This window comes from Osmerus eperlanus, chromosome 13 (genome assembly GCF_963692335.1).
Source record: "Osmerus eperlanus chromosome 13, fOsmEpe2.1, whole genome shotgun sequence".
Lineage (NCBI taxonomy): Eukaryota > Metazoa > Chordata > Actinopteri > Osmeriformes > Osmeridae > Osmerus > Osmerus eperlanus.
Window position 1 is genome coordinate 6,128,792 of NC_085030.1, and position 24,039 is coordinate 6,152,830.

At 45.9% G+C, this 24,039-nt stretch overlaps 2 protein-coding genes across 2 annotated transcripts in view; one reads left to right on the top strand and one right to left on the bottom strand.

Moving 5' to 3' along the window:
* ctnna1 (catenin (cadherin-associated protein), alpha 1) overlaps positions 1-24,039 on the bottom strand; it is an 82,355-nt gene that overhangs the window by 35,134 nt on the left and 23,182 nt on the right. The window contains exons 8-9 of the mRNA XM_062477147.1: positions 3,286-3,366; positions 2,717-2,869 (exon numbers count right to left, since the gene is read on the bottom strand). Coding sequence (XP_062333131.1) covers positions 2,717-2,869; positions 3,286-3,366 — 234 coding nt within the window. The remainder of the gene's footprint in view (positions 1-2,716; positions 2,870-3,285; positions 3,367-24,039) is intronic.
* On the top strand, positions 6,773-11,445 carry lrrtm2 (leucine rich repeat transmembrane neuronal 2). The gene is made up of 2 exons (XM_062476826.1): positions 6,773-7,422; positions 8,208-11,445. The coding sequence occupies exons 1-2, from the start codon at positions 7,419-7,421 to the stop codon at positions 9,842-9,844; spliced, it is 1,641 nt and encodes a 546-aa protein (XP_062332810.1). The 5' UTR covers positions 6,773-7,418; the 3' UTR covers positions 9,845-11,445.

Here is a 24,039-nt window from a genome sequence, read left to right on the forward strand (position 1 = left end):
GCAGAGGTGGACACCGTCCCCTCCTGCAGAGGTGGACACCGTCCCCTCTTGCAGAGGTGGACACCGTCCCCTCCTGCAGAGGTGGACACCGTCCCCTCCTGCAGAGGTGGACACCGTCCCCTCTTGCAGAGGTGGACACCGTCCCCTCTTGCAGAGGTGGACACCGTCCCCTCTTGCAGAGGTGGACACCGTCCCCTCTTGCAGAGGTGGACACCGTCCCCTCTTGCAGAGGTGGACACCGTCCCCTCCTGCAGAGGTGGACACCGTCCCCTCCTGCAGAGGTGGACACCGTCCCCTCCTGCAGAGGTGGACACCGTCCCCTCCTGCAGAGGTGGACACCGTCCCCTCTTGCAGAGGTGGACACCGTCCCCTCCTGCAGAGGTGGACACCGTCCCCTCTTGCAGAGGTGGAGACCGTCCCCTCCTGCAGAGGTGGACACCGTCCCCTCTTGCAGAGGTGGACACCGTCCCCTCTTGCAGAGGTGGACACCGTCCCCTCCTGCAGAGGTGGACACCGTCCCCTCCTGCAGAGGTGGACACCGTCCCCTCCTGCAGAGGTGGACACCGTCCCCTCCTGCAGAGGTGGACACCGTCCCCTCTTGCAGAGGTGGACACCGTCCCCTCCTGCAGAGGTGGACACCGTCCCCTCCTGCAGAGGTGGATTCCTATGCAAAGCACACCGGCCCGGGCCACTGGGTTTATGTTGAGGATGTCGGGTACAGATCGATACGCTCCAGCCTCCACACACACACACACTTAAAGGGGTGTGCTCCCCCTTGCGTACACACCGAGCTGGAAATGGGAGACCGTAACCATGGTGGCGGCCGTCCCCGTGCCAGTTAGGGGTAAAATACGCAGACGTTAATGAGATTACATTGTTTGAAAATCTGATTAAATGATAAAAGCATTCGCTTTTTTTCTCATGAAACTACATATGGGGTAGTTGGGCAAAACATCTGGATCAAATCCCAACTCTAATCTCACACCTAACCACACATGGTTTCCCACTTTATCCCAATTTGTCCTGTGTGTGTGTGTGTGTGTGTGCCACACAGCACGCGTACAAATGAAATGTGTGATGCAGTCCCCAATGTTTTCAAATCCACAGTAACAAGGATTTCGTATCTTTCCAGATTATCTAAATATCCGTCCCATTGCTGCTTTCCTTACGCACATTACCAGTGCGTCAATCCTGATGAATGCGTAATACCCAGGCTTCCATTTTCCCCCCCTCGCTGTAACACCCTTCCATATTCACTCTAATCCAGCATGGGCTTTATGGAGCACATGTTGGTTACAGTGTGTCACTTTACCCTTCCAACTCTCTCTCTCCCTTTCCCTCCCTTCCTCCCACCCTTTCCCCCCTTCCAACTCTTTCTCTCTCCCCCCTCCCTCCATCTCTGTGTGGTGTCAGAGCTGATCAGACAGGTCAGCCAAGCGTCAGGGGAGGCCTGTTGTGTCATCCTCTTATTCCAGTGCAGGCACTCTGGCCCCGAGGAGCCACTCTGGGCCCTCGGACCCTCCCCCCCCCCCCCCTCCCCCTGCTGTGATGCACCACCGGGTTCCCTGGGCTCCCCCTCGCCCTCCTCCACCCACGCAGCGACACTAGGGGCCAGCCGCTCGTGGGGGGGAGGTCACTTCCAAATGTCAACGCATGACGCTCTGGCAGGGCCACTCAGGGGAAGGACTGGAGGAGTGCTAATGAGGACAGCTAATGTTTCTGTCAGTTTGTCACTGCCCTACGACTCACTCTCCTCCCTCACACCCCTTCTATCCATCTCTCTCTCTCTTTCTCTCTCTCTCTCTCTCTCAACGCTCCTTTGTCAATTTTGCGGTCCCCTATTTCTTTCCTTCTCTCCATTTATCCATTTCTCTCTCGTCATCTTTGTCTCTCCCTCTTCATGTGTCCCTCTGCCTGTCTCCCTCTCCCTCTCTGCAAGAGATTTAAAAGCCCCGGCCATTCCACATGAGAGGCTCCTCTATTAAGGAAATGAAAATGGCCAGAGAAATCGAGGGAGAGAAAAGGAGCGAGAGAGATGGAGTAGGGGAGACAGACAGAGGGAGGTTTGGAAGGAAGAGATGCAAAAAATATTAAAAAATAAGACATTCGTCTGTCGGAATATCATTTTGGGGAACACACGACAGGCATGAGTAGCTGCTATTGTGTACCCTGTCAATAAGATATAGGATATCCAACTGTTGAGACAATGAATACATTTCCCCCGAGGCGGCACTTAACCTTGGGCATGGCCAAGTTTAGCTCCTCTGTCTGGGTTTCAAATCTGATTCACAGCTGTGACCATCCATACAAATGCTGTGTTTGTCTGCCCACAACGGTAAACTCTTCCATTTTCAGAAGGCTGCTATTAGGCTTGAGCCTGCTGACTTAGTCACTGTCATGGAGGTGCGTGTGTGTGTGTGCCAGAGAGGGTGAGGAAATACGGCTAAGTCATGCCCTGACACACAGTCTCAGTATACCATGACAAATAGCAGAGGTGATTTATGCTTTCATAAACGCAATAGAATCTAAGCTTGTTTATTTTTATACAGGCCTTTGTTCCTCTGATGCACAACATCGCAGTCTTGAGAAGGTGTGTGTGTGTGAATCTGTGTTTGTGTGGGTTGAGCCGGGCATAGCCTGTATTTTGATGCCTGACCATAACCCGGACATGAAGGGCTTCTTGCTGGCGCCGGGGCGCTGGCGAGGTGGGGCTTACCTCGATGAGCTTGTTGGCGTGCTCGCGGAACACCTGGGCGTACTCCTTCACCTCCTTCTCGTTGCCGTTCTTGGCGGCTTCGATCAGCACCAGCAGAGGAACGTTGGTCTCCAGGAAGGAGTCGGAGACGTGGTCCATCACAGCCTTGCGCAGCCGCAGCTGGGGCCGAGGAGCACAAACGCATCGTTAAAGACAAACGCTCCCATAAGCATACACACCATTCTCTCTCTCTCTCTCTTTCACACACAACTTTATGGGACTGTTTGGAGAAGAGACTTGTATGCGTTTATGCCTGCTGCTCTATGAAGCACGGCCACCTCAGAAGCCCAGGCAGACATTGACAGAGTAACACAGGAACAGCTGGACAGTTATATTAGCTGTACGACAGGACAACATAAAAAGCCTCTTTGGCGCTGCGAGGGAAACAAAATATTTTTTACATTAATGGCCCGGTACATAAAAATCAATGGGGGGTTATGTGCTTGACGATGTCAACCTTTACCCTGCCACGAGATGGAGGAAGAGGGAGGGTGGGGGGGGCGCAGGGGGTAAAGAGGAGTAAAACAAACCTGTCGACGCAGATCTCTGGTCTTCTTCGTCATCCTGTCGATGGCTGTGTTCAGGGCATCGCTCCTGTCCTTCCTGCCTGCCTGAAACCCAGACAAGGAAGAGGGATTAGACGCTGGAGCCTTGCCTCCTAATTCCCACTTCACCATGAAAGACAACTCAAAGTCACATGGGGGGGGGGGGGGGGGGGGGGCTGGCTGGCTAATGAATATGGTCCAACATCTTTGTCCGAGCCCATTACAGACTGAAAACAAACAGCACCGTTGGCCATCCAATATAAGCCTGTGACAAACAAGACCGAAAGCTTTTACATCAGCTATGATAACAAACAGACGGGGTCGGTGAAGAGACCGACAGATAGAGATGGACAGATTGAAATGAAGGAAACAATAAAGAGTGGCAGCTGTGGAACGGAGTCCAACGTCTTCAATCCATCGATTCCCTTCGGCAGCGTCTCCGCCTCGCCTCCGCTAACGTGACGGTTATGTGACAAAGTCAAGTCTAGCCACCGTAACGCGCCGCCCCCCTCCCCGGGGGACCGCCCAGTCATGCATGAGGTACTGGGAGGGCACACCAAGGGTTGGATGCCCTGCATGGAGGGCATAAACGGTTAATGATGTGCAGCAGCACGGATGCACGGGGGCTTTTCCCCCACCAGTCATACGGCTACGCGGCAGAACCCCTGGACACACGCCGTCACGTCAGGGGAGGAGCACGGTCACATGGCTCCCACAGCATGCACACGCATCTTTGAAGGAGGCAAAGCCGGGGAGAAAGTGAGGAACCGACAGTCGCAGTGAAGGGAGAGAGAGGTGGGAAAAGGGAGAGAGGGGCTGAGGGGCTCAGGCCTCAGGCAGACTCGTCACCATCTCACTGGCAGTAGTACTCTGACAGCCAATGAAACATGTCCCCCACCAACCCACCCACCCCTCCCCCTGCTCCACCAGGGGGGTCCACTGTTGGAGGCGAAGGGAGCTCCTGGCGGTATTAATCCGCTGGTTTTGTGCCGGTTGGTCGCAGAAAGTCGTTGCGCCGTGGCTGTGCGCTTTGGCCTGCGTTCTCTCGCACCCTCACTCGCTCACCCTCCATCTTATTTCAGTCATGCCTATATGTCATCTCCTTCCATCCCAGGATCACGAGTGCTGCTCCTTAGGTGCTGAGGCTTCCTGTGACAGGGATGGCATCTCTCTCCAGCCTCTCTGCTAAAGTAAGTCCCCTCTCGCTTCCTCTCGCTTCCTGTGTCCCAGAATAGTCCCTGGGATTGTGGGGATATCAACTAAATGAAAATAAAATGTCCTCTGCGGGCCAAATGATCATGCAGCTCTTTGATATTGATTCCACTCCCAGCGAGTTCGCTTAATTGGAGACACAATCAGAGCTCTGGGATATTCCCCCTCTCTGTGACGGCGTTTGGTGATTCAGATTAGGACGAGCTAGCACGCGCTAACTCCAGGGAGTGTACATCATATCGACTGAGACACGAGTCTCAGTCGTCGCCCCCCCCCCTCCCTCTTTCACACTCTGTGGAGACATCCCATTGGGGCTTGCAGTCCACCACACAAACAGAGGGATGACATGAATGCACTTGAGTTTGGTGACCCGGAAATTCGCAGCCATGACTACAAACAACATGCGTGTTTCAAAGAGTCTGTTAAGTGCAAGGCACTGTTGCCTGAGTTGTTGCACGTTTGAACATGGAAAGCAGGTTACCCTCAGAGAGCGATTCAGGCGATTAACATAAGAATTTTTTTTTTTTTTTACTTGACAATAGACTAAAACAAATGTGCTAAGCAGTTGGTTGTATTGGGTAGTTTATGTGTAGTCAAAGACAATTAGCATGGAGTAACCATTCTGTTGCTAAAATAACCCCTGGCCTGCACCACTATGCATGGTGCTCCTTATTCAAGAAGCTGTTTTGACAAGACAAAGCATGAGACACATCAAAGGCCGGTGCAAGGGGAAATAGTTGAATATTCATGTCCTCGTTCATGTCATAATGTAAGGAGGTCATCAGTGCAACCCAGCAATAAAACAAAATGGATGACAAAGGGGTGGCAGTGGGGAAATGGTGGGCCCCTCCCACTGCAATCACAACAAATCAAGTTCAAGTATCATGCAGAAGGTCATGAACCCCATTAGGCTAACAGGTGCCATTGAAAACAAAACACCAGAGAGCAATTCCCCCCAGCCCCCCCCCCCCTCTCCACTTAGGAGTCGTCCAATAGGTGGAAGGGGGAGATGGGGGAGGGTAAGGGATAGGAAAGGGGAGTTGGGGGAGGGTAATTAAATTAAATCTGGCTTTAAGGGTTGACAGCCTACTGGATTCTAGTGAAAATGTGTGTGTACTGGGGTAGGAGGGGAGCAACACAGTGGGGTGTGAATAAAGGGGAAATAGATGAAGAAGCTTCAGTGAGAGAATCTCGAGGGGGAGTGAAACAGAGAGAGAGTGAAACAGAGAGAGAGTGAAACAGAGAGAGAGAGAGAGAGAGAGAGAGAGAGAGAGAGAGAGAGAGAGAGAGAGAGAGAGAGAGAGAGAGAGAGAGACAGACAGACAGACAGACAGAAAGAGACAGAGAGAGAGAGAGAGAAGAACCAAGACGTCATTCTTGACGTGGCACCCTTCAAGATGCTGGACTGCTCAAAACATGAATGGAGGCAGTCTGCAGTCTGAGACAACAAATCAAAAAACCACTTCTCTGCGCCGTGCTCTCAAAAAGAAAGAAAACGTCTGCTAATTGTCAAATTGGTTGGATGACATTTTGATGACTTCAATCTCATCTTTAACCTCACATTACCAAGCTCGGAATTTGCCTCAGTCTATTACACATTCAAAGTCATTCAAATTGAATTCAGGAGCAGCTGGTCATACATCACATGCCTGTGCTCAAAAATTTAAAGCTCTGCTCTCGGGACACGTGTGAATTATGTATCACACTCAAACATGCCTACTTCAGCTACAAAAAAAAATGGGGCTTTGCAGTACATTTCTGCTCTTTCCTCAACCCCTCCTCTCACCTCTCTTCTATAGTCCGGAGCATCAGAAAATGGCTGTTTGTTTATTAATTGTATTTAATGTGACTAGTATGACTAGTATGTATACAGCAGACACAAAGACAACATGCAGGCGAGGTTCAGATTTACAGCCCTGGTTAATTTCAACAGTGAGCTGCCGCAACACGTTGGAGATATCAATATTCTGATGGTGACGAGCCAGTAGGAGAGAGAGAAAAAGATGTGGGTAGGAGGGGGGGGGGGTAGAGGGAGGAGGAATGAGGCTTGCGAGCAAGTGTGCAAAGGCAGAGAGACTGAGGGAACAGGAGAGAGAGAGAGAGAGAGAGAGAGAGAGAGAGAGAGAGAGAGAGAGAGAGAGAGAGAGAGAGAGAGAGAGAGAGAGCGAGAGCGAGAGCGAGAGGGAGGTGGAGCGAGAGAGAGAGGGAGGTGGAGCGAGGGAGGGAGCGAGCGCGCGCAAGAGAGAGAGAAACAGCACAGATGATCGACGCCAGGCTGCCACCACTCTGTAGTGGTGAGTGGCTGCAACAAAAGCACAGAATAACATCCCGAGCCCTCTCCTCCGCTTTTCCCCTCTTCCTCTGCGTCTGTGCTGGCAGGCGAGAGCTCCGTGCACTGCGCTAGCGAGGCTGGGTGCCGAGGCTGAGCTGGCGACGGGCGCAGGGTCTCGAGCTGCCATCAACAAGTTAGGGTTGGAGGACCCCCCAGTCATGGAAGGGGACCGCTTGATCTTCAATTAACCAATTGAGCTGACATCATTGCAGAGGAAGGGAAACGGGGGACCTAGTGAGGAGCGGGGGCTGTGTTAGCCACGGTCTCTCCGGATGCAAATCGGCAAGTAAAAAAAAATTCCAGGGAAGAGGAGAGGAAAAGAAATGCAAGCTCTTAACCTGGAATTTGGAAGAAGAAAAAAAGCGCACTAATAAGAAACAGCAACATCCCAGGACATGGAATTTCTGATTATATTTCAATTGGGTGGGCTCAGCGTTGCTTTATTTCAGAAGAGCCTAATTCCTTTTGTGTTCACTCAAAAGGGTTTTTTCCCTTTGGATTTCTGTTCCATCTGGCTGCTCCAAGGGTCTGTGGAAAAGGACAGTTGAATGCAGCCACCGATGTGCACAAAAGAATGGGTAAGTTAGCTTCTCTATCGGGCGGGTCTGGACTTGAATAGAAAGGAGAATAAGAGTCAGAATGAGGGGGGGCTGTTGTCTAATAGTTATTTAAGCCCTATTTATTTACTTCTAACGCCGTATTTGCTTTCCCCCTTTCCCTGTTGGTGAGTTGAAACGACAGACGTGATCTCTAGCAGGATATGTTGCTCAACAGGGGCATTTGAGAAATATCATTCCAGACACACATTTGAAACGTTGAGAAAGTATATACAAAGAAATCATTGAGTCGAAAAAGGTATGCAAATTAGTAGTTTAAATTAGGTTAGGAACCTGCCGATCTTTGACCAATCAAATCCAATTATGGCATGTCGGAGAAATGGAAGAAAAATAATCTGACCATGAACGATCAAGGAGGGTGGAAAAAGTCTACTAGATCACCAGTTAAATGCACACATGCTTGATTCTCAAGTGACCTTGCTGTTTAAAAAACAAAACACTTCTGTTCATAATCATGACACAACTGTGATGTGCTGTAGACATGTACAATTCTAGATGACCGGCAAGAAGAATGAATAAGAGAGAGAGAGAGAGAGAGAGAGAGAGAGAGAGAGAGAGAGAGAGAGAGAGAGAGAGAGAGAGAATGAGAGAGCAAAGAAAAAAAAAAAAACACGGAAAAAAAAAAACTGCGCACTCGGGAAAGAAAAAAACGTATTACCACAAAGCATTCACATCAGCATTAAGTGTTCTACAGAGATTAGCTTTCCCTCCCCTCGGTTTATTTTCTTATCTTTGAATCCATCCAGGTTTCCATTCAAGGTGGTCATTGGTGGGACCTACACCAGCGGCCCTGTGTCTGTGTGTGATCAGCATGCTGCTGTGCCTGCCGCCCCCTGCGTCGTGCACAACCTGCCCTCAGAAATGCCGCTGTGAGGACCTGCAGTTCTACTGTGACACCCAGGGGCTTCAGGCGCCCCCAGATGGCGTGGACAAGGGGGCCCTTGGGCTGTCACTGCGCCACAACAGCATCACCGAGCTAAGCCCTGACCAATTCTATGGCTTCAGCCAGCTAACCTGGCTCCATTTGGACCACAACCAGATCACAACGGTTCAGGAGGACGCCTTCCAGGGGCTGTATAAACTGAAGGACCTCAACCTGAGCTCCAACCGCATCACCAAGCTGCCCAACACAACCTTCATCCACCTCATCAACCTCCAGATCCTGGATCTGTCTTTCAACCAGATGACAGCGCTGGAGCCAGAGCTGTTCCACGGGCTGAGGAAGCTCCAGATCCTGCACCTGCGCTCCAACTCTCTGCGCACTACCCCTGTCCGGGCGTTTTGGGACTGCCGCAGCCTGGAGTACCTGGGCCTCAGCAACAACCGGCTCCGGAGCCTGGCCCGGAACGGCTTTGCTGGGCTCATCAAGCTCAGAGAACTCCACTTGGAACACAACCAGCTGACCAAGATCAACTTGGCCCATTTCCCACGACTGGTTGCCCTCCAGTTCCTCTATCTGCAGTGGAACAAGATCAGCAACCTAACGTGTGGCATGGATTGGACCTGGACCACCCTGGAGAAGCTGGACCTCACAGGCAACGAGATCCGGGTCCTGACACCTGATGTTTTCGAAACGCTGCCGAACCTTAAGATCCTGCTGCTGGATAACAACAAACTAAGCAGCCTGGATCCCCTGGTCATGGATATGTGGCAGTCACTGAGCACCATCGGGCTGTCCAGCAACCTTTGGGAATGTACCAAAAGGATCTGCTCCCTGGCCACTTGGCTCAGCACCTTCAAGGGAAGATGGGAACATTCCATTCTGTGCCACAATCCTGAGTACGCCCAGGGTGAGGAGATACTGGATGCCGTTTATGGATTCCAACTTTGTCAGAATTTTTCGGCGCCAGTTGTTCAGACCGTTAGTACAGCCACGGACGCCACCACAACCCCAGAGGTCACCAGCTCCCTGTTTGGAATTATGCAGCAGACCCCAACAGACTTCTATGCAGAGGATTTGGGGAGCTTTACTATTGTGACCACCACGACCACAACTACTCAAACTCCACGCGCTGCCCTGGCGACCACAACAGTGGAAGGGGCACCGGTCACGGACGACTTCATGGAGACGGACAATACCATTCTCACTCAGAGGGTCATCATTGGAACTATGGCCCTGCTGTTTTCCTTCTTTCTCATCATATTCGTTGTGTACATCTCACGGAAGTGCTGCCCCCCCACCCTGCGCCGGATACGCCACTGCTCGGCCATCCAGAACCGCCGACAGATGAGGACCCAGCCAAGGCAGCCAATGGCGGACCTGGCCACGCAGGTGCCCTACAATGAGTACGAACCCAGTCACGAGGAAGGCGCACTCGTCATCATCAACGGCTATGGGCAGTGCAAATGTCAGCAGCTGCCTTATAAAGAGTGTGAAGTATGAACTCCTATTTATTCCTGCAGATTATGGTTTGCCATTTGACCATTTCAGATGATACAGGGTTTGTTTTTTGCTTTTTTCCAGTTTATATAAATAGCATAATTTCTACGAGATAGCTTTGAAAATCTATGGGAGTTTTTGAACGCTGAGATGACTAGTAAAGGATTTGACAGTTAAGAGATGATGTAGAGATATTCACAAATTTATTTTTCTATGAATGCAAGGTTGTTCATATGAAGCTAGGGCAATCATTCTCAACAGAAAACGGTAAACTGAGACTTGTCTCCACATTATTAGTCACTATATTCAGCGACACAGAGGAAATTGCCAGCCAAAATGTTGATAAAAGTAAAAAGTTAACTATTGAATAATGGTGAAATTAAACAGCAAGTATTGTGTCTTGAAGGAGAAAGAAGACTGTAGATCACTTACAAACATCACTTTGGACAAATAAATAAACTGGTTGTAAAAACGGTTGACATTTGTCTTGGGATTACCTATGAATTTGAATTGGTCCTCAACCTAAAATCTAATATTTCGACATAACTCAGCTGCTAATTATGTAAAAAGTGACCATTTCCTCCCCTGATGTTGGCAAGGTCTGTCAGATCTTGTCAGTGAATGCCAATGATAGGCTCCTCGTTTCCAGGTTTAATTTGATTCAGTAGCCCATCACCTCCCATTAAAACTAAAAGCTTAGCACTGTTTGTAGAAAGGTTAATGTCCAATATGCTGCAGCACTCGCTTAGTTAAAAATGTCTGGATGTCTTCAGCTAGGACTTCAAGTGTGAATTTATCAAACCCTTATGTGCATACACTTACTCACCATCATTATGCATATCAAAGGCGCAAGATGACCTACAGATGGTCTCTCTTCAACTCTCAAATACCATCGACACTGTGACTGTGTAGTGTTCTCAACAACTTAACCTGCTTTATCATCATTTATGGATTCACAAAACTATATGCCAGGGGCCAACACACACACACAAAAGCCAAGGTAAGAGATTCCTGGATATGAGAATGTGACAAGTGCAGGGGGAATAATGAACAACTTATACGCATTTGCAGACACTGTTTCATACTGAAAATAAATCTTTCCCAGGAGTCCAGTGGGGGAGCAGCCTCGATGCAGCATAGACTCTAATCAGGTCTGACAGGCTCAAGATTGAACCAATTAAGGCCAGGCAAAAATAATCTAATATTCTGTCACCCACACCAGTGATCCAGCAAGATTTAGCCCGCACGGCCACTCAAAAACAAGAGCGGATAGAAACATCCTTTACACTCCCAACAAGAGCATACATCTCTATATCAGGATCCTATCTGATGTGACATCTGACTGACAATGTCTCTTTCAAGCAGAAAAAATGGGAACTACAGTTTATACAGTAACCTAGCAAAGAGCAGGCAAGTTAAACTGTGGAGAATGTCCCCTGAGAGCGAATGCAGCTCCTGTGATAAGCAAACAGCGAGGCTGGGTCAGGACACATTGGTATGCAGCAGGGAGAGGATGTGCATTAGCATCCGACTAAAGCTGCCGCCGCTGCAGCTACGCAGCTCTTTGTGCTCAGTTTGGGGGTGGGGGGTAGGGGAAGAGAGAGAGAGAGTGGAGAGATAGAGAAAAAAGGGTAAAGGGGGGAAATGATAGGACGGAGTGGAGCAAACGGGGTAAAAAATATCTTACCTAAGCAAATGGGCATTCTTTCAGGCCAGATAATGGTATTCCATGGAACCAAAATAAGCAACAAGGAAAGAAACGGGAATGACAAATACTGACTTGACTTCAATTACAGTGAGTTCAACCTCAACTTAGTATTAGCACTAAATTACTGATACCCTGATCCAAATAACAATACCCTAGAGCCTCAACACAATAATGCAATGGGACTATTTGACATTTTATATTTTCTTCGTCTGGATTTGGCCGACATCGACAAGGCTAAAGACCCTTTTAAGTTGTTTATAAATCCTAAAGATGCTTTTGAATGAACAGTGCTTGGGAGAGGGATAAGGTTGCCAGAATCTACTTGATCGGTTAGAATGCAAGCTAAATGGAGGTGCTCCCTAGAGGGTGCGATGAAGTGCCATCTGTGAAGAGCAGGTTAGAACCTTACTAAATCATACTATGGTGGAGATCTAGAATCTAATCGTAGGTCTACTCATGGCATCATGTTGTCATCCAAGTTGCAAACCCATCAGGTGTTGGAGTGATTTACATACTCATTTCAGATTTTAAAACAGGCCCATCCAGATCTTTTATAAAAGGCTTTACTTATCGAGACAGCAGGAGATAGAGATGGGAAAGCAGGGAAAGAGAGAGGTGAAGACATGCAGGAAATAGCCAGGGACAGAATCGAACCCAAGTCCCGTGTTAAGGCCTTCAAGTCTCAGTGGTACGAGCTCTTAGCCGGTGAACCACCGGGTCACCCACACTTCTAGAGCAATTCTCGTCTCTGAGAGGTGATGTAGCAGATCTTTACTGAGATATTTCAGGAGTTCAGGCTGAGTTATGGAAAATCATGAAAGTTTTTCAAAGTTAGACAGGACAGTTTTATAATAATTGGTATGGTTTGAAATCATGTGAAAGAAGTTTCAATGTTCCAAGATTCCAAAGCCATGTATCTCTACTTTGATGTCTCTGTTTTGTTTATGGCTAAGCGCTGCTTTTACTCTTGCCTTTCCAAAATGTCTTGCATGTTCCAAAAAAAAAAAAAAAAAAGTCAGTCGGAGATGAATTGAGTTGTACCTACTGTCAGTGCTCAGCAAACACAATGGAGAAGCCTTATTACTCAAGTAATAGCTAAGGGCAGGTAAAGGAGTGAATACATTTTTTAAAAGAAGTGTTGTTAAATGACATCTCACTGTTGAAGATACAGCTTGTTAAAAGTGATTGAAAATCCACAATTTGTAGTAATATTCATCCATTTGCACTTGGGCTCTTTGTCAACCGTTTTTTGGTTCCTCTTGTCATATTCTATTGCCCTGCTCCCCACTCTGCCTCTATACCATCTGAACTCACCCCCCACCCCCTTCCTTAAAACCTCTTTGTGCAAACTGAATGCTTTTCTCCTCCCTATTCCTTTTGTATTGTAATATGTAAATTTTCATATATGTATAGTGGGTAAGATGTGGCAAACTGAAAAGATCTTTTTTTCCTTAAAACATATATTTTTAAATAAAACTGGTTACAATTTATCCATGGTTCTGAGTTTCCACTAAATGTTGGTTAACTTGATATTTGTATACCCAAGGGAGATCATATACCTTTTTTCTTAATATACTTGCACTTTCCAAGTGTGTACCAAGCTAAATAACATATGGCGTTGTTGAAGTATTAAGAGATTAACTTCTGATTGAAAACAAATTAATGCTTATTCCACACACATATTTATGTTCATACAACTTTGATCATCCTTCACATTGAGACTGGGACACCGAGATGATTCATTGGGGTTTGGAACCATTCTTGTTACATGCCGAAAACAAGCGTCAACCATTAGACTAAAAGGGAAACCTGGGGAAAATGTTGTTTTCCCTCAGACAGGGTTAAAGAATTGGCTAGGAAGTGGCTCCAAACCACCTCAAGATACATTCAGGTCAGAATTATACATTTAGAAGTCCCCACAGAGATGGTAGACTTAAAAAGTCATTTATATGTTCATTTATTCAAATTCACCTTACCTAACCATCACTTCACTAAATGTGACCTAGAAGAGATCATTACTGTTAGACTACAACTTTGGTTCTAATCTGCATTTTTCATTTCATAACATTGTTCAGCAGTGACATTATGGGAAAGGGGAGGGCTTATCAGAACATTTTCCAAGAGTAAATGCTTTGATATCATTCCAGCTTCAGCACTTCATGGCCATCTAAACCAAGATTACATGCTGCCTGAATAACTCCCATCAAATGATGGGACATTTGTAAGAGCGGCCTCAGGCCCTAGGGGTTCAACGGTGCTGTTGGAACCATGATAAACACACAATGATTGACACTGGTTGAAAATGATTATCTAAACCACTGAGTCATGATTTAAATGAAACAGAAATGGGAAGAGTTACCTCCCAGTTTTGCTGTAGGCATTTGTGTTCTATTTTTTGAGTGTTCTGGAACTAATAAGACCTTTCAGAATGTGCACATCTCATTGTGCCCGCATTCCGATGCAGGACACAAACATTCCACTAAGTGCAAAAGCCGGGGTAGATGTTAGGAGGTTGTTGAAGCAATACACAGCCAAAAAAAACACAGCTGCTAGCAAATACTTTAGCTTACAATCTCGACAGTGAACATCCATAAACCATGGTGAACAATCTGTGTTCAATGTGGCATCTCATATCACCGACAAGGACAAAAGCTTCGACATTCCCATTTCTTCAGATGAAGGGAAAATTTGACTCTAGAGAAATTACACTGCTCAGTGACTTGGCGCCACAAAATTCATTCAATGCCTTTTGATTTAGGCTTTTTACTTTTTTACCCAGAAGTCTCTTGGTAAGTCTTACCTGGGTGTCACTGCAGTGCACCTGACATTAACAGCGTAATGCCACACAATTAAAAGGGGAGTGAGTAATTGCTTTACCGCTGCATTGGACATGGTCAGTGGTGACCTAAAGTAAGCGAAAACAGATGCACTGCCTGTGGGGATGCTCTCAAGGGAGGAAAATGAAGAAGAAAAGAATGCGGCTAAAAACTACAATATTTATGGAGAAATGTCTGCATTCAGACCAACTGTTTCCTGAACACCCGCTCAATCACTCTCACCACAGCTATTCAACGTAAACCTTTGTTTTTAATTTGGTTGGTGTCCTCATGTCAGTGTGTGTCCTTTCCGAGCTAAACAAAAACGAGAGACGGCTGTGGCTTTAGTGAGCTCAGAGATGATAAGATTGATCTTTATCTTTCAATTGCTTTTTTTCTCCTCTGGACTGTCATAAATAATCTTTCCAATTAAGAGCCAGGGTCACGTCCACTAAAAGGGCTGCAGAGGCACTTAAGTGAGCAGTGGCACCGTTACTTCCGGGATGAAAAGTAGAGACTTTTTATGCTTACTCGCTCCGTTCCCAATGTTAATTAAGCTCTTTTGTCAACACAGGAAGATGAAAGTTTCTTTTTCTTGGTGTTTTTTTTCATGTGTCTTTGATAAGTGGCCTGAGGCTTGTGCTGAGGGACAGGGGAATGATGGACCCAGATTCTCCCCAAGTGCTCCTTCAATATCAGCTGTATTAAAGGCAGTGGCTGTTCCTTTCATTAGCCTGCATAGGGTAGCCACCCTTCACTCTCACTGATCAAAGCCTTTGATAAAAGGATGATGGTGAGGGTAGCGACAACTCAAAACGCAAGAGATAAGAAAAAAAGGAGATATTGAAGTGAAGCTAGCTACCCACCAGCTAGAAGATCACCTATTAGTTTGTTTGGTACTAAATGTCACGACATTTGCCAAGCACTTGTTTTCCAATGTGTAACTACAAAATGGAAAAGCATAACACAACACGAAAATAACTTGTGTTGCGTTTTCATTCCATCAAGAGCAGTGAAATTGGTCGAAAATTATCCTTATTCCAACAGTCGAGGACAACATACACAGGAGACGGAGAAACATTTTTTTGTTGATTCTGATATTCATGGACCCCAATAGTAGTATGTATGTGACCAATCTGTCAATCTATGAGATCAAGAATGTCTTTTCCAGGCATCAATTTCCCAAAGACCATGTTGAGTCAGTTATGGGTACATATTAAACTCCCACTGAAGGGAGACCATGACTCTACAAGAGCTTTTGTAATGGAATGATATGCCGTACTGTCCCGTTTGTCTCCTGTTGCCAAGGAAACAGCATTCAGGCCAATCCAGAATCATGTTCACTTGCCATTACGGGTGTGTCTGAAAAAGCTGTTCATTGTTACTGCTATGGCCAAGACTATGTTTAAATGTGCGTTACTATTTATGTTGGCCGATCTTCTACCTAGATGCATAACTCCACAGGGGATCAATATGAGATATCAAGATTTCTTCAAGAAGACGCTCTCAGCCAATTCAATCCATTAGCAGACGAAAGGTTCTCAATACTTGTCCTCCATTAAAAATATTTCTATTCTCCCCCTCCTTGTGTTATAATTAAAACTCTGACTTTGAGAAGCTATTACATCTGCTCACTGTGTAATAGCATCAATCCTGTGAGTGTTGCAGAATGATAATCAATTCTTAACAAATATTCCTCAGCGTTTTAAGGGTTTCTGTGCTGTGAATACACTGTGATTTGGGTGTTGTTTAGTAAGAGGCAAACCCCAGTTCAATTATGATAACAGACACTTATTCAAGGGTAAACATCAGTAACTTGACGAATGTCCACTCCTGCCCTGTAACCAATGAAGCAAGACTGTCTTAATGCTCACCAATGATGGCACACACTGGATGTGATCTATAGCGGCATGTTACATTTCCATATGGGGCCTATAATGTCTCAAAGATAAATACAGCCCGACCATTACAACCCAGCCACCAGCATGCATCACAGTTGGAAGGGAAACCCAATTAAAAAGTTAACCTCCAGACAGACATGTTTCAGGAGGAGCGAGGCTTTTCTGAAGGCAATTTATTTGGACCCGTCAGAAGCAACAAAGCGGAGGCGAACAGAGCATGCGATAAATCTGAGGGCCTCCACGGCCCCCCACCTGTAACATGTCTATTTGAATTGCTCTATTTTTGTGATCAGGCAAATGGGAGGCAAGACAGGCCAATAAAGCAGCAGTCTGTAGCCAGGCAGGGAATGCACTGAACTGATGAGTCTCACTTTGGGTCCCGACCATCCGACAGGGTTCAAGGACTCAAGGGCCAAGCATGCCTCGGGTATTCATTATGAGGCCTCCAATAAATCTCGAAAATGCTTACTAGGAAGGACATATTGATCTGGGCACTCATCAGCAAATACCTCCCTAATGTATTTACCGCCTAACACATTTAAAGCCATTTTTCACTGGGTCATTGGTGGATCCAAAAAGCACAGCACCTTGGGATGGGCCAGAGAAAGATCAATTAGGGAGACCCTGGACAACAGGGGAACAATACCAATGACTGCAGTGTCTGTTCCTGTAGGGGACAAATGCCCCAGTGATGCCACCTTGTGTTTGATGTCAGAGCCATGAAGCATGTCTCGTCTTTTCTAATACGCTTTATAAGGACACAAAGAAAGTCAATCGCCGTGCAGATCCGTTGCAAGTCCAGAGCAACCTTGAGAAATTAGCATACAGACAATGATGATGCAGCAATGAAAGTGATCTTAATGGAAAGATGCCCATGCAATGACACCTAGGCAACCCAATTTCCAGAAAACAAAAACACTTCTGCTTTTTAGTGTAGTCTCAGACAAGGCATCTTACCAAAACAAAAACCGCCCTAATGATATTTCATTTTAACGCTAGCCTACTACTATCAATTACTGCCCGGTGTGTGTGGGTGTGTGTGTGTGTGTGTGTGTGGGGGGGGGGGGGGCTGTCTTTGCATAACACATCACAGTTACTAACAGAACACCTGTGAAGGGCGAGTGTCTCCAAATATCACGCTGGCTACAAAAACAAAGTCATGGTCCATCATCTATTTACCGGTTTCCAACGGAGAGTGTGAGAGAGGGAGAGTGTGCCAGATTTGGCAGGGAGCATCCATCTTTCACGCGGCAATCCGTCGCCAGTGTCAATTCCACACCAGCAGCTTGGGAACCGCTGAGCACTTAATAAACAATGGGTAATATTTGTCTCTGTCTCCCTAACCTGAAGTGTAGCGAGAAACAGGCATGTTGCGAGGCCACTCCAGACACACAACAAGTTGGGAGGGTCTGGGCATAATTGAAGAGCCTGAGCCCGGCATTCCAGGGCTAGAAAAAAGAATCAATCTCATAATCGGGGAGGTGACAAATGACTTCTTTGATTTATTAAGCATGTTAACTGAAAATCTACATCCGCTCCCAGGCATATCCATTACCTGGGGACAGAGCCGTAGTTACCTTGGCAGGGAACCTATAAGTCATATTCGGTAACCATAGACACAACCTCATACGCCTGCTTACATATGACCCTTTGACCTACTCCATCAAATGGGGGTGAGGGTTATCAGATGTTGCCATGACACCAATCAAAAGTGACTTGATTTAAAAAATTCTCTAACTAGAGTGAGACATTATGTACGTGAATAGGCTGTGAATCTATCAAGACATGGCCCTTTGCTCCACAACACATTACAATTCTAACCATGCCCTTTGCTGCAAAAGGATTCAGGTACAACCTCTTCTCATCTCAAATTCTGGAGCTGGTGTTCTTCAAGTTGGGTGTCATCCAACTGCATTGGCACCACCTGAATTTCTCCTATGCCAATCATAGCACTATGCATGGTGAAGTAGAAAATTGCACCATTTGTTTTGACATTTCTGCAAACCACTTCCTTCCACACAATTTGATCTGTAAAATAACCCCACTCGTGTCCCCTACTTTCTACGTACTACATCAAGGAAATGACTCCAGAACAGAAATAAGACTGACACTGACAGCATACCACCCCTAACTTGAAGCGACTGACAAAATGGAAGGCCAATTTCAATAATTCTGTGGCTTGAGTGACAACCGACAGTGACGGTCGGTCAATCAGAAAAGGGGATGAATTGTTGTCCAGAACAGAGCCGGGTTCATCTGAACAAAGATCAAGAACTTTTAACGACACGTGATGGCCTGGTGCATTCTGGAGTATGCTTGCATTCACAGCCATGGGACAAGCCCTTTGTATACTGAATCTTCGCATCACTACCACATTAAACTGTTTCAATGAGAAACCAAGACCTGAGTGTGGGAGCCATTTCAATATTAAAAAGCCAAAGACAAAATAATGGAAGCTTTCAAATAGGTCTGGGGGAGAGTTCAATGTAGGCTGTGATGACCATGCTCTAAAGTAAGAGACCAAAAGCAAATGTGATGTGGGTGTATAATCTAGATCTCCAGTGAATGCCTTAGCCACATTTAAGTGGTACTTTGTAAACCAGCATGGCTGAAGGAGACTTGAACTGTGTTAACGAGGCACCTTGAAGAAAAAAACCATCAGACCAGAGAATGTCTGGGCGTCGACCTGCAGGATCTGGTAAGGTAAGCTCCACTCAATCAGCAATAGAGAAGCATGAACAGGCCATTAATTTTTAATGTTCCATTTACAAAACAATCCTATGGAGGCAACACTGTTAAACGTCCAATAAAACACAAGGTAAAAAGATGCACTTTTGGTTCCTTAGGACGAGAAAGAGAATTAAACATTGTTGTGCTTGCACAACAATTCCTGTCTGAGGTTAATAGCCGAAGGCCAATCCAAGTCCCTTTCTTGACAAGATGATACTGATATAACGGCCCAAGGCCTGTCTGCTTTGAGGCTATTTCAATTCCTTCCAAAAGCTTCTGAACGACAAGCTTTCCAATGAAAAGGAAGTGGATGTCTCCTTTAAGACTCCATGGTGCTCTTACTCCATTTCCCATGGCCTAGCTGACCCAAAGTTTGCCATGATGTGATTGTGAACGTAAAGATCATATTTAATACTGTGAAGGTCCCCAATGAGCTTAGTGTCCCTAAACACACTGCAAAGTCACAGCGTACCTTCTGCTGGAAACCATTTTTGGTCACAAAAAGTTGTGAAACGGCAGCCAACACCATTAAACATGAAAGCTAGATTTACCAGCCTTTAGTGAGAATCGTATATGACCTTGTATAATATTTCCTTGGTTCCCCGCCATATACTTTCAAAGCATGAAATTAGATTCCAAAAAGGCGTGTCACCCTTAGATTGTACTTGGTGCCCCAGACCCAATCAATGTTATCTAGTTTTAATTATATTTGCTCACCTAGATCAAAGATGGATCAATGAAGCCAGAGTAGCGTCTAAAGCTCCAGCAGGCTATTGATTTCTGTTTACAAATTGTTCAAAGGTTTTCTGTAAGGGAGTCGTGTAATGTGCACTTGTACTCAGCCTTTGTTTCATGACTTGGCCAATACACTCATCTGTAGATCCGATTCGTTTCTTGAAGACAACATTTAATTTCAGGACACAGCTATCAATTTAGTCCTATTCTACTCCAACACACAAACACACGGGGGGGGGCTAAGCCAGTGTAGTCAAAACTGAATGTTAGACGACCAAATATAGCCATGTTCCTTTGGATTCCATTACATATTTAAATTAAACCCAACCAAATATTTAATACAAACCAAAGACTTACCCCAAAGCTAAACAGAACGATTTTTCCATACATTTTAATTTCCTTTAACTTAAGTTTTTACATCAATTCGAGCATAACTGTGCAATTCAACAACAAAAAAACATGGCAAAATTGCTAAATGAATTAGGTCATACATTACTGTGTCTGGAGCATAATACAAAAGCGGAACAAAAGAGAATATTTACTCACAAGGCTGAGTGCCGGCCCTGACGTTTTAATGAAGGAGGCCCATGCACTGGCAAGAAACAAGTATAAACCAACCAGATAAATCACTTCAATTCAGGAGCCCTGGTGTATTTTGTGACAGCACCCAGCACAATTCATGTTCCATTTTAACTAATTGAAATATTTGTTTTGGGGGTTCAGAAGCAATTAATCTTGGCCTAACCTCATTCATCCGTTAGGAGCCGATTTATTCCTTTCCTCTGGATATTTATTAAATGCAATTACATGATGTTTCAGGAGGAAACATTATGCAAATTCCCTAGGCCATCTTTCCAAGATCAGGAGAATTTTCCATAGCCTAATGATCTGCTGAGCGCATCTTATCCTGTCACTTGTGCATGCAGTTGGATCAGTCACTATGGCCATGTTCACACTGCAGCTGAATGGGGCCCCTGACATCCTGGATGTATTTGGCTTCAGTAAAGACATTGACGTCACGATGCCACCACTCCTGGGCTCTGTTCACACACACCTCTGACTTGAACAAGCAGCCACTCCTCATCAAACATGTGGATCTCCTCTTCCCCGTCTTCTGTTACCAGCTCACACAGTCGCTGGCTTCCCCAGAACATGACTTTATAAAGAAATGCTTGAAAACATACGTCACTGACCTCCATGTTTAACAGGTGTGAGAGCGTCCTGCATGTGAGGTGGTTGTTCTTGTTCTTTTGCGCACGCGGGGCAGTTCAGGACCGCGACCAGTTGACACTGGAATCTGAACTGCAACGTGAGTAGCCCTTGGCCCAAAAAAAATCTGATCGGATAAATACATCGGAATTGAGCATGAAGGCTCGCGCAGTGTGAACGTAGATTGACTTTCGAAAGAAATGTCTCAAAATTATTCTTCCTAGTGTTGCCAACTCATCTAAAAATATTTTAGATGAGTTGGATGCGAAAGGACCTGGGACTCGAGTGAAACAATTGGTTTTAATGCGATAGCGGTTATACGAGTAGCTTTCAGGGGTTATTTTGAGGCCCTCCCTCGCAACGTACCGATAATGAAATTACAGCCCATCCAGATCCCAGTGTTTTACTGTCATCTGTGCATCCCTGTAGGTCAAGCAATCTGGATTGGAGTGCTGAAAGAACAATTCAGCCCCGAATGCAATCTGATGCTCCACATAGTAAGTATGTGCTAAACACATTTAGCCTTCACAGGTCCAAAAAGCCATTCCTATTCCAATCGGCTACCGTCCTTGAGGGGAGAAATCCGACATTATTTGGGGGATAAATAAAGGACATTTACTTATGAAGTACTTTCATTGCCGTGTATTTGCTTAATGCCATTATTACGGGTATAGCCATTGTTCCTACTCTCCTTAACGTCACGTTATTCCCCTCATGTTGAGCTTGAAGTAATTTCCTGTTTGTCAAGGTCAGGGACATGAACCAACCACACACATCTGTGGAACATAAAGGAACTGTGTGTCTGCTCTGAACCAGGCTTAGATGTGGCCAGTCTCACAGCGAGGTCTTCACGCCGACATTCATCACAGATCAATTCACAAATACCCATCTCACCTTGGAAGCCAATGCAATTCTCCTACCAAAAACACCCGGTACAAAAATGACCAGACTGCAGAATTAGAGCCTGACTTTCATGTCAATGTCCAACCAATGGTAAAAACCAATGTGACTTGTGCGAAATGAAGGTCACTAACATTAAAATCATGGCTTTCTAAGAGAGGTAGAAAATCGGCCTTTGTTAATCAATATCTGAAGCCCATCCATCTCTTCTGACATTCTTGGTGAAACTGCATTTCAAGGCGTGACATTAATTAAAATAACTAGTGGTAGGGAGGCAAATGAACTCCTAGCAGGGTAGAGGAGATACTACAGATGTGGCTGGGCCAGTGACCAGGCTGATAGGACATGGCAATTATTGTAGACATGGGCTTAAGAAAACCATGACAGAAACACGACAGACTGCAGCGTGTTAACTTGAACAAAACCATGTTCGAGCACCAACTCAGCGAGTACAGCCGGCATCAATTGGATAAGCAATGAGCCAAAAAGGAAAACAAAGCTAAAAAATCTATTCACCTCGCATCAAGAGACCGGAGGTGACATTTGCACCGGGGCGCTGGCAACAAGCGATCCGCCACGCTCTGGAAAAAGTGAATTACTCCCCAAATGAATATAAAGTTACTTTCATTTTGGTCCAATCGATGCGAGAACTCTGCCATCTTTCTTGATATAACCTTTTGTCAGAGATGCACTTAATGTCTCACTCCAGGCCTGTGTGTGCCAACTGAGTAGCAGTTACTGACCTTCAGTCATTTCAAGTCAGCTTAAAAAGGAAAGAGAGAAGCAACACATTGACAAATTATCTGAGGATTTTACCATCCAACCTTTCAAAAGATATTCCGTCCAGGCCAATGGAACCATTTAAGAAAGAAAATGCTGTGCTTCTTCCAAATTATATTTAAAATGGCACTTCTATAATGATCTAGCAACCCAACTCGAAATGGTTAATGGTGATAAGTAGCTGCACATTATGCAGTCAATGTGTTAAGACAACGCAAGTCAACTCCATTACAGTGAAACAAACAACCCAGCAGATTGTTCTCCCAACTCCTAAGAGCGGTCTCAAGGACATTCTCCTCTATCATTTATTTCACACTACCACCACTTGTACCTTCCTTTTTCTCATGTCTGATACAAGCCAATATAATGTTCTCAGCAGTGGGGCTGGGCGAAATGTCAGCGGATATTCCAATGACACACAGGAAATAGAGGTTGGAAACGGGTTCACGCTGTGGACAGCGGCAGGTTACCAACACACGAGCAGCGAATCATTAGAGGGCTATGTGCGACGGCATTCACAGGCAAACAATAATATAGCGACCCCAATGGATATCCTGAGATCTTGTCTCTTTCGTCTGAACAAATGAAAGTTCGGGGATGCCGGGAGGATATTGAACGGCTGAGGATATGCAGCTTACAAACTGAAAAGAGCAAATAATTCATTCTCCAGATCAGGCTTTGGATTTTTTTCTTTTTAAGAACCTATTTTGGCTGCAGTGGAAGATGTCTTGGATGTTGACTGGCATTCTTGTATACAATGTTGAACTGCAGCCTAAACAACTCCCGACAGTCAACAGTTACAAGTGATTGTAGTGGGGGAAGGAGGAAGGGGGAGAGAATGCCCTTCTGCTCCAAGCACAAAAGACATGCTCTTGCATGATATGAGAAAACTGTTTTGTACCATTTTGTGAAGGGCAGTACGGCTTAACGCTATTCAGGCAAGATATTCTTAAGAGATGTTCAGGTACCAGAGAGTTCATTACGCTTGGTGAATAAAAAATGACACCCAAAATATCCTTCAAGTGAATGGGAAATTACATTTTTAAACACGCTTTCATATATCAAAAGGGTTCAATGGGCCCTAATAGGAAACGCCAGTCACTCAGAGAATACTAGCTTCATGCCCCGCGCGGCAACACCATTCAGACACCTGCGGTACGGAAGACACCGTCTCGTACGTCAACAAAACAAATGGCTGGGATCTGTTCCCTGTTCCCCGCTCTTTAGCAGGGAGAATTCCTCCTCTCTGCCTGGCAGCAGTCCTGCTCCTGGTGACGGGGGCGCAGCAGAGCGACAGCCTATAAATCTCAGCAGTGCTGCGCGGCGACCCTTTCCAACCACGCATATCATCAGCCACTCAGTAAATTTCAATAAGGTCAGACCCAGAGACAATAACTACCAAGAGCTCCCAAATGCCAC